This window comes from Mustela nigripes, chromosome 12, assembly GCF_022355385.1.
Source record: "Mustela nigripes isolate SB6536 chromosome 12, MUSNIG.SB6536, whole genome shotgun sequence".
In the NCBI taxonomy this organism is placed as follows: domain Eukaryota; kingdom Metazoa; phylum Chordata; class Mammalia; order Carnivora; family Mustelidae; genus Mustela; species Mustela nigripes.
This window is the reverse complement of record NC_081568.1, coordinates 148,503,470-148,515,066: the sequence shown is the minus strand read 5'-3', so window position 1 is coordinate 148,515,066 and position 11,597 is coordinate 148,503,470. Positions and strand designations below refer to the sequence as shown.

The following is an 11,597-nucleotide window of genomic DNA, read 5'->3' as shown; positions in this document are numbered from 1 at the left end:
TCCTTATCCATTCATCCGTTGAAGGGCATCTTGGTTCTTTCCACAGTTTGGTGACCGTGGCCATTGCTGCTATAAACATTGGGATACAGATGGCCCTTCTTTTCACTACATCTGTATCTTTGGGGTAAATACCCAGGAGTGCAATGGCAGGGTCATAGGGAAGTTCTATTTTTAATTTCTTGAGGAATCTCCACACTGTTCTACAAAGAAGCTGCACCAATTTGCATTCCCACCAACAGTGTAAGAGGGTTCCCCTTTCTCCACATCCTCTCCAATACACGTTGTTTCCTATCTTGCTAATTTTGGCCATTCTAACTGGTGTAAGGTGGTATCTCAATGTGGTTTTAATTTGAATTTCCCTAATGGCTAGTGATGATGAACATTTTGAAAAAAATTTTTTGATAAAAAACTATTTTTATTACATACATGCCCAGCAAGGAGAAAAATCTAGGGCTAGGGTCTGGAGTGGTTTCCAATTAGGAGAACTTCCATACAGTCTATATAGTTTGGGTTAACTGTATAAACAGTGAGATCATAGACAGAGGGTTGATTTCTTAATGCTGATGCTCAGATTTAGTTGCCTTTGACCAACATGGGAAATAACTTTGGAGAAGAACAGAACATAGCAGGTACTTTATTTTTATTTTTAATTATTTTTTAAAAGATTTTATTTATTTATTTGACAGAGATCATGATTAGGGAGAGAGGCATGCAGAGGGAGGGGAAGAAGAAGGCCCCCCGCTGAGCAGAGAGCCCGATGTGGGGCTCAATCCCAGGACCCTGAGATCATGACTTGAGCCAAAGACAGAGGCCCAACCCACTGAGCCATCCAGGCGCCTCAGCAGGTACTTTATGTGAGCAAAAATTTCTGCATAGCAAACATAATCTAACAGGCACTACTTCCCATGACAGGCCCACCATAAGCGTGTGCATATGAAGAGCATGGAACCTCTTGGTGTTTGGTACTTAAAATAGTCAGGTTTGCCTTTTCCATTCAACAATTTCTCAATCCCAGTAAAATGGCCTTTGAGTCCACCCCCTGTATCCTTTTTTGGATATAAATGATTTGGGCATTTGCTGAGGATAGATATAAGGACAGAGCTTTACAGGACACAAGACTGGCCTTGGATCCTGGTACCACTACACAATACTTTTCGGAGAACAACTAAACACACATTCTCCAATTATACTTCTCCAAAGGGAACATCCCAAAGGATGTTCTATTCTCTGACTCCAGATGTGTCTCTTTGAGTCCATGTACTGAGAAGTGAGAACTGAAGGAACAGAAGAAAATCAAGAGGCCTTGGAAAAATGATGCCAATGTTAAGTGATAAAGGGATGTCAGAATGAAACTGTATGTCACACTGTGCAATCTTTTCTTCCATCTTTGGATCCCAGCTCATTTAATAAATGAGAAGCAGGACATATTTGGAGATTTGCTGAGATGTGGGTTCAAAATGTTCTAGTCAGCTCATCTACCTCAAGGAACTTAGAACTAACAAAAGTGGAAATACTGAACTGATTGAGAATTCTAAAGGATACAGTGTGAGGAGAGGACCGCAGATATCCTGACTTTCCCCAAGAAGGAGCCTGCTGAGACCTTACCCTTCAGATGGCAGTATCTCTCAAAACTTTCTTCAGGATGGTGTTGGTGTCCTTGGCGACGTTGTCAAGGAGGCGCCACTGATGCCATGCTCTAAGGCAGTAGAAACTGGTGTTACCTACAAATGGGATTCTGTTCAGAACCGAATATAAGCAAGTGTCTGTATTACAATTTGTCCATGAAAATATCCAGTCCCTGCTGAGGACAGTGTGTAGATCCTGAGACTTCATAATGGCCTTATACTCCTCCATAGGTTTTCCCATACTCTGGGCCACCTCCTGGAGAGACTCATCATCCAAACCAAAGAATGAGTGGCAGACATTCAAAAACTTCTCAAGGTAATCTGCATTCTGGATGCCGAAGCTGTCCTGGAAAGACTGAGCGTGTTTGCCTCCAAAAAGTGATTGCTTTGTCATTAATGATCTTCCCATAGGTGTCAGACAGGTTCTGTTGGGGCTCATGATACCTGATGTCAGACACTTCTTTGCACAACCTCTTCCTAAGCTCTGGGAAGCCATACAAGGAGGGGTCAAAGTTGGAGACCAGAAATATGATGGGTTCATACATTCCCTCATTCTGGAGAGCTACCCGGATATTCTCCTGGATATCCTGCAGGAGTTGTTCCTTTGAGACTACTTGTGTATTGAGGTCTCTGTCCAGCTTGGTCCAGACAACGTAGAACCTCTTTCCCTGTCCCTGGATGATTTTGGCAAGCTTCACGAGATTCATGCTGAACTGTTCAGATGCAATGATGATGAAGAGGTCATACTTGCTAAACTGGATTTCCTCCAGATAGGTCTCCAGGCTTTGGGTGGCAGCTCCTGTGTCAGGTAGGTCCCATAGCTCCACACTGGGCATGTCAGAGAAACGGTAGAGAGTGGGTTTCTGGGTGGTTCTCACCACACCTGTGGGAGCTGAGTCCTCCTCCTCCTGCCCAATTCCCTGCAGTGCATTGATGAAGGAGGACATGCCATTTCCAGAGTCCCCAGTCACTGCAATTCTCACTGAGGCACTGGATGCTGTCTTCATGGTCTCCTTGACCGCAGAGACTATTTCTGGCAACTTCCATTCTTCGGAAGCTTTTTCTGTGTTCCTGACATCCGACATAGATAAGATGATCCAATCTTCATGGTGTGGCCCAGCAGAGGTAAAGGATGTAGGTGATGGGGTGTGAAGGGACGGGGAGGGCTGCATGATGTTGCTCATCAGTGGAGTAACCTGCAGAAATAGGAAAAGCAGGGGGGTTGGGAAGACCAGGCACACAGGGTGGCAGAGGAATCATCACATTTGATATTCCAGACTGAGGGTGTCAGATCCACATCTAACTCACTGTAGGCCTTTTGGATGAGAAACAACAAGCCCCTGCAAAAATGTTTGATAGTGTCTCAAAAATCTAAACATATTATTCAGTTACAGAAAACAAGGAAATCCTCCCATTTGTGGCCATATGGATGGACTTTGAAAGCTTCATGCTAAATAAAATAAATCAGACAAATACTACATGATCTAACTAACGTGTGGAATCTAAAAATAAAAGAAAGTAAATTCATAGAAAAAGGGAGACGAATAGGGGAGAGGTGGAGGAAGTGGGTGAAAGGTGGGGGAGAGTGGAGGAAGTGTCCAAAAGGTACAAGATTTCAGTTGTAAGATAAGTAAGTACTAGGGATGTAATGTACAACACGGTGACTATACATATCACCATGATACGATTTATAGAAAAGTTAAGGGAATACATCTGAATGCAGAATGTTTTCTCTTTCTTTCCTTTTTATTGTATTTTTATGAGATGATGGATGTTAGCTGAACCTACTGTGGTAATCATTTCACAATATATGTAAATCAGATCTTCATGATGTATGCCTGAAACTTATATAGTGGTGTTTGTCTGTAACATTTCCATAAAACTGATAAAATAATTTAAAAAGAGTCACCAAATGGCCCAGCAATTCCATTGCCAGGTATATACCCATGGGTGGTGATGACATACATCTATGTAAAACCTGTGTGCAAATGTTCATAGCAGTATTATCTGTAATAGCCCTCAGGTAGAATTAACACAGTTGTCCACGCACCGTTCAACAGATAAACAAAAGTCGTCTATCCACATCAGAGATCAGGACTGAGCATGAAAAATAAATGAAGTACTGATACCACCCACAACATAGATGAACCTCAAAACATTACTCTCAGTGAAAGCAGACAGCCCCTCGGACCATGTATTCTATGATTCTATTCACATGAAATGTCCAGAAAAGGCAAATCCTTAGGCACAGAAAATACATGGGGGTATTTCCTTCTTCTGAAGGGCAAATGGTAGGAGGGAAAAGAGGGGTGGTAGTCAAGAGGTATGGGATATCTTTTGGATAATGAAAATGTTCTAAATTTGATTATGATGGCATTACAACTTTGTGAATATATTAAAAGCTAATGAAAACTTTAAAGGGCCGCGAATTGCAGAATGTATCAATTATATCCCTGAATCAGGAGATGTGCACATGTTAGGGACTCAGAGGAGACTGCTGAGGAATGCTCTGCAGCTCTGGTGCCAGTGGACAGCTCCTAAGCAGGTCACAGATATGAATGGACTTGAGCAGAAGAGTGTCATAAGGGTCTCTGTGTAAGGTGCACTTAAGTTCTCCTCCACCCCAACTGGGTGAGCAGGATGTCCCCCTGGGGAGGTCTGCAGGGCACAAGTAAGCTTATGACAATACCGAATATCCTTCAATCCTGAGGACCCACACATCTTCACTGCATATGTCTTCAGAATCCAGAATAATTTAAATTTTTTTGATAACAGTGAAAAGTACATCTTCTTCTTTCCTCTTAAGACATTTTCCATGTTGTTTACTGCTAATTGCATACCTGGGGAATCTCTGTCCCTCATCCACTTCAACATCTAAGTTATACAGACTTTCCAAATAATAACCTACTGATTTTTAAGTCAATACTTAGGTTTGTACATGACTGTTTATCTTGTCACTGTTGTGATTAGTATTTTAGGTATTTAAGTTCTCTTGTGAACATTCTCTTGTAAATTGTGCCCTGAGGTAAAATCTGCAAGCATTTTATAAGGCAGGATTGGGAAAGAGAATTGGTTGGGATTACCTAGGGGATTCTCCTCCTGGGGGCTACACACAAAGTGCTTTCATAGTCTCACAGGTTATGAGTCTTTGCTGTGGTAATTTCCCCTAAAAAACCTACTAACAGTTTCATACTAACAGCATTTTTCATATAGCTAGAACAAACAATCCTAAAATTTGTATGAAGCCACAAAAGACCGCAAATAGTGAAAGAAAACTTGAGAAAAAGAAAACAAAGCTGGGGGTATCATGATTCCAGACTTCAAGTTAGATTACAAAGCTGTAGTGATCAAAACAGAATGGCACTTATCTCATATATTTATGTGTTTTTATGAGTATGTGTATAAAACCATTTTTTAAAAAGATTTTATTCATTTACTTGACAGGCAGAGATCACAAACAAGCAGAGAGGCAGTCAGAGAGAGAGAGAGTGGGAGAAGCAGGCTCCCTGCTGAGCAGAGAGCCCGATGAGGGGCTCAATCCCAAAACCCTGAGATCATGACCTGAGCCGAAGGCAGGGGCTTTAACCCACTGAGCCACCCAGGTGCCCTAAAACCACTTTTTAAATAAACATCTTTCATTAAAATGTAAGTGTAATAAAAACAAAGCAAAACAAAACAAAAAACACCTGTATGGTACTGGTGCAAAAATGGACACATAGATCAATGGAACTGAAGAAAGCATCCAGAACTAAACTCAGAATTATATGGTCAATGAAACTTCAAGAAACAGGAAAGAATATCCAATGGAAAAAAGACAGTCTCCAACAAATGGTGTTGGGAAAACTGGACAGCAACATGCAGAAAAAAATTTCTTACAGCATATACAGAAATAAATTCAATTATCCTTAATTATCCAAATGTGAGACCTAAAACCATAAACATCCAAGAAGAAAGCATAGGCAGTAACTTCTTTGACATCACAACTTCTTTCTCGATATTAATCCAGAAAGGAAGGGAAACGAAAGCAAAAATAAACTATGGGGACAACATGAAAATAATACATTTTTGCAGAATGAAGGAAACAACAAAACTAAAGGTAACACACAGAATGGGAGAAAATATTTGTAAAGACATATTGATAAAGGGCTAGTATACAAAATATATAAAAAAACTTATACAACTCAACACTCAAACACCAGATAATCCAATTGAAAAATGGTCAGAAGACACAGATAGGCCTTTTTCCAAAGAAGACATCCAAATGGCCAAGAGACATATGAAATGATGCTCATCATCACTTATCATTAGGGAATTGCAAATTGAAACTATAATGAGATATTACCTTACACCTGTCAGAATGGCTGAAATCAACAACACAAGAAACAACAGACATTGGTGAGCATGTGGAGAAAGCAGAAACCTCTTGCATTGTTGGTGGGAATGCAAACAGGTACAGACACTCTGGAAAACAGTATGGAGGTTCCTCAAAAGTTAAAAATACAGCTAATCTATGACCCAGCAACTGTACTATTAGGTATCTACTTAGAATACAAAAAAACTAATTCAAAGGGGTACATGCACCCTGAAGTATATAGCAGCATGATCAATCATAGCCAAACTATAGAAAGAGTCCACGTGTCCATGGACTGATGAATGGATAAAGAAGATGTGGTGTATGAATACAAAAGAATATTACTCAGCCACAAAAATGAAGTATTTTCATTTGCATTGACATGGTTTGAGCTAGAGAGTATTATGCTAAGCAAAATAAGTCAGAGAAAGACAAATACCATATGATTTCACACGTGTGGAATTTAAGAAACAAAACAAGCAAAGTGAAGCAAAAAGAGAGAGGCAAAACAAGACACAGACTCTTAAGTATGAAGAACAAACTGATGGTTAGCAGTGGGGAGGTAGGTAGGAGGATGGGGAAAACAGAGGATAGGTATTGGGAAGTGCACTTGTGATGAATACTGACTGATACATGGAAGTACTGAATCATTACAATGTACACCTGAAACTAATATTACACTGTATGCCAACTAACTTGAATTTAAAAAACTACTGTTTTTATCTGCACAAATGCAATTTTAAAAACATATTATAATTCAACGCTGCCTCTTTGCTGAAGGGTTTCCCTATGAGCCCCATGAGGCCTTCTATTCCATGAGGGCTTCCCTTCCAGACCCATCTATGGGGTCTCCTGATGCTGCTGGAAGGCTAGTCCTCACACTGAATCAGAAGGCCCAAAGCCCATCTGTAGGAGAAATTTCTCATTGGCCTACAGGTCCTGTGGTGTAGTTTCTTGCTCTCCTCCTCCACCAAAACTACCCCACTTGCATCTTCACTGATGGTTCTGAAGAAAACTTTCCTGTGATTCTTCTTACTCCCTCCAACTCTTACCACAGTGTAGGAATGTCCTGTTTCTGTGAGTCTGTCTGAGCTGGGTCTTTTGCATGGCATTTCTTGATTAATCTTCTCCAAGCTCTATTAGGTAAGTGATATTATCCCTAGCTACAGATGAAGGTATTTCCCAAATGTGATCTGTGAGCATCTCACAGATAAGAAATAAGCTTGACAGTCTGGAAAACAGTATGGAGCTTCCTCAAAAAGTTAAAAATAGAACTACCCTATGACCCAGCAATTGCACTACTAGGTATTTACCCAAAGGATACAAACAGTGATTTGAAGGGACATATGTACCCCAATGTTTATAGCAGCAATGTCTACAATAGTCAAACTGTGGAAATAATCCAGATGTCCATTGGCAGATGAATGGATAAAGAAGATGTGGTGTGTCTATATATACAATGGGGTATTACTCAGCCATCAAAAATTAAATCTTTCTATTTGCCATGATGTGGATGGAATTAGAGGGTATTATGCTAAGCAAAGTAAGTTAATCAGAGGAAGACAATTATAATTTCACTCATATGTGTAATTTAAGAAATAAAACAGAAGAACATAATGGGAGAGAAGGAAAAATAAAACAAGATGAAAACAGAAATGGAGACAAATCATGAGACTCTTAACCCCAGGAAACAAACTGAGGGTTGCTCAAGGGGAGGGGGAGGGATGGGGTAACTGGGTGAAAGACATTAAGTAGGACACCTGATAAAATGAGCACTGGGTGTTATGTAAGACTGATGAATCACTGAACTCTACCTCTGAAACTAATAATACACTATATGTTAATTAATTGACTTTAAATAAAATAAAATAAAAAAAGAGAGGGAGGCAAATCATAAGAGACTCTTAACTATAGGGAACAAACTGAGGGTTGCTGGAGGGTGGTGAGTGGGGGCATGGGCTAAATATGTGATGGGCATTAAGGAAGGCACCTGTTTGGATGAGCGCTGGATTTTATATGCAACTGATGAATCACTAATTTCTACCCCTGTAACTAATTATATGTTATATATTAACTAAATTGAATTTAAATAAATAAAAAGAAGAAACAAGCTTGAAGATAACAAAGCAATGATGGAGGATCCCAGATTTACTCCAATAATGTCATTTTATGTTTCTATGTGGATAGGAGGGGAGGGTGATTCTAGTTAGTGTTGAATATCCAGGCCCAGGGGCTGAGGGATGGCTGGATGATGAGATGCTCCTCCTGGGGATGTGGGTCCACTTATTGCTATCAACTGCCACTTACCTCTCCCTAGATGCACCCTTCTTAATTTGGGGAGAGAATGAAAATCACAGTCCTCTCTCAGCTCCTATCCTCCCAACACATTAAGGAAAACTCATTGCTTTGCAAGTATGAGGAAAAAATCCTACAATGTGTCATCAGATCTTAGAAACTGTTACAGGGAAATTGACTGTCCCCCCATCCTTGGGAGATGGATGCATAATGATATGATCAGGAGATGCTGGGAGTTCAGAGGGAGGGAATCTCATGAAATATGATGTAATTACCATCTCATCTGCCTTGTGCCCCCAAATCTTCAGGGTCCTCCACCAGGAGCCCCTGTGACAAATTTGAGGTGCAACAGGTCAGCAAGGATGGTGCCTCCTCCCACAGGAGTGCAGGTGCCCTGAGCTCGGTGAGGGAGTGAGTGACATGGTGGGAGAATGTGCATGGACAAAGCTGGCTAAAAGCCAGAAAGATGGAGCTCTGGTCTGGGTCAGGCTCGAGGAACACTCTGGAGTGAGAATCCCTAAGAGTAGCCTTCCCTTACCCTTAAACTCAAAGCCCTCTTTAAGACCTCTCTTGACCTTTCCTAACAATAGCCCAAGTTCTTGTTTATGGGGGAACACAGAGGTTTCCGAAGGTCTTACCAGTCATCCTGGCTCCAGGGAGATGATATCCTGGGTGAGTTCCAGGCTCACTGACTTGGTTGTATGAAGGGGTTTCTTCTGCTCCTGAGCATGCTATGTATTCTGGGGACTTATTCTATAAGTTTGCCTCTAGTATGGGATGGGGAAGGCTGGATGGGTCTCATGGGAACCAGGCTAGCTAGGACATAGGAACTGAACTAAAACAAAGGATTCAAGACCTCTTGAATCCTTTTCTTGGTTTGTCTAAATTCCATCGCAACCTTCACATGTTCCCATCTCACCTTGACTTCCTGTGTGTTAGATCAATTGAAAAACAAAAACAAAAACAAAAAAAACCTCTGTCTCTTCAAGAGATGAAAGTCCCAGAAAATATTGTGTCATCCCATGTTAGATGCCTGGTATCATAAAAATACACATATACAGGTCTTGGCACTTACAGTAAATAATTCCTTAGACTCTCTGGTGCCCTTAGTGCCTGGCAGGTATGGGACATATTTCTGTTAGATGAATGAAGCACAATGCATCATTGCATATCCTTCACTCCTTAGTTGACAGATAAATTAACTTTTCTTCCTAAATCTGTCATCTGAAATGTTGAAGCCAGCTCTGCCCCAGCCCTTTGGAAAGCAAGTAGGGGCTGGTGAAGAGTATGAGCTCCCCACCCCAGAGTGGCTAAGGGAGGTAAGCACAAACTTGAAATCTTCTGGATCATTTCTGTGACTATGTCTGACTCAACCATGTACTTTGCAAAGGTCTCTTCACCTGAGTACCTGTGCTGGGCCCTACTGGAGGGGGTGACTGAAGCCCTACAGCACAAGCCACAGCTCCCTGTTTCCCATTACCTGCTTATCTAGTCCCTGCCTTACTTGTGGTGCTAGACAACCCTGCATGTGGAACCCTCTCAGGGTCCTTTAAGACAGCAGTATGCCCATGTGACACTGCTAGGCCAGGCTGGAACAAGGGTAAACCCACGAGAGGTAGCAGGTTTTCCAGGAACGGTCAGTGTGCAAGTGCTGGCGTGTGTGTGTGTGTGTGTGTGTGTGTGTGTATGAGCCTCCAGGACACCAAGGCTCAGAGCACTAACCCAGAAGTTGAGGAGATGCCAGCAGAAATAAGCCTGGAAAGCAAGTGGCCCCCAGGCTCAATTTTTTGCAGGTCATACCATGTTATACCTCTGATCTTCCCTATCTGGAGAGGGTTTCTTTAGTCCTTGACTAAAGAAACATATACTTTTATGGAGGGAACCCAGGAAGCAGATTTCAACTGGAGAGGGCAGTTGTGCTTGCAAGGAGAACCAGACCCTGCAAGCAGACCTTTCAAAGTCTCCTGAAGGATACCATCAGTAAAAGATGCATTTCACAAAGGAACTAAATACCCACGCAGCACACATGCACTCACACACATGAATACACCTGACGAAAGACTTTACCAACAATTCCCTACATTCCATTTTGACCTATTGCATCTGTTCCAATGGGTAACTTTTTTGAACTCTTGTTATACTGCACCAAACAGATTTCATGATCTAAGAAGCAGAATGAAGAACACTCATTAGTGCATTTCCCATGCAGGATCCTATAGAGTTCATGTCATGCCCAATGATCTGGAGCTATGAAGCCGGGATCAGCCTTGGCCCAGACAAAAAATCCGAGGCATCAAGGACTTTTGTGACTTTGAACTCACGGTGGATCAAGCCCCACATTTCCCCCCATTTTATCATCATAGGGAAAGGGTGAGGGGGAAAAATATACATACTGCTTTATTCTAGGAAAGTGTAATAAACATCTGCATCATCAGTGGGCATGAAACACAAAAGGACCTGGTCTGGGAAAAAGTATTTCAAGAGTCCGCCTCATTGAGGTAAAGGATGGAGGTGGTGTCCAGCAATAGGGACAGTTTCTCCTATGCAGATACACATGTCCACTGTTACACATTGTCTAAGGTCTGCTAGACCCCTTGTCCCTGAAACCCCACCCCCACTCCCTAATCCACTGGAGGTTCAGCTGGACTTTCCAATTCCAGGTTACCCCAGAAATTTCCACTGTCCCATCAGAAGACCACATCCTCCCGTCCCCCCCAACTGCCATGAATATGGAGATGAAAGGCCCATTGTCTCCACACTAGAAGGTAGAATTGGTTTGGTGCAAAGTACAGGGTTCTGAGTTTTGCCTCTGAAGAATGTCAGAGGGGGGCCCTGTTGTCAATACTCACTGAAAGGGATAAGCCAGTCCCCAAGCTCCCCTGCCCTGGTGTCAGGCTCTGCCTTTCATGTCTTCCCTCCTGCAGGGTCATCAGCCACATTGGGTTTTACCCCCTGTCACCCCTCTCACTCACCTGCTCCAGGAAGCAGAGGGTGACTATGATCAGGCAGATGGTCCTGCTGGCAAGTTAGCCCTCCCAGGGAATGGGTCAAGCTCTCAGGGAGAGATGCCTACCTCTGAGATTCCCCCACAACAGGTTCCAGGCTCAGATTGCTCCCGAAGGAACGAAGGGAGTTGTGCTGGGTTGAGGTTGTCTTAGAAAGAGTCCAGACAGAAGGGGCAGTGGGGAGAGGACCCAGGAAAGAGAAGGCAATCTCACAGTTTTCTGCCCAGTCCTTTCAGCTCAGAGCTGAGCGATTTCTGAGTAAAGCTGGGAGCACGGCTCTGGGGGGAGGGAAATCAGAGTGGCTGCTTTCAGTTTCTATTC

General features: G+C 42.4%; 1 protein-coding gene across 1 annotated transcript; it reads right to left on the bottom strand.

The window, feature by feature from the left end:
• Positions 1-614: 614 nt before the first annotated feature.
• On the bottom strand, positions 615-11,561 carry LOC132027435 (immunity-related GTPase family M protein-like). The gene is given in 3 exon segments (XM_059416214.1): positions 615-2,007; positions 2,009-2,821; positions 11,345-11,561. Coding segments are annotated over 2 exon segments (1,200 nt in total). The 5' UTR covers positions 2,810-2,821; positions 11,345-11,561; the 3' UTR covers positions 615-1,608.
• Between the last annotated feature and the right edge of the window lie 36 nt (positions 11,562-11,597).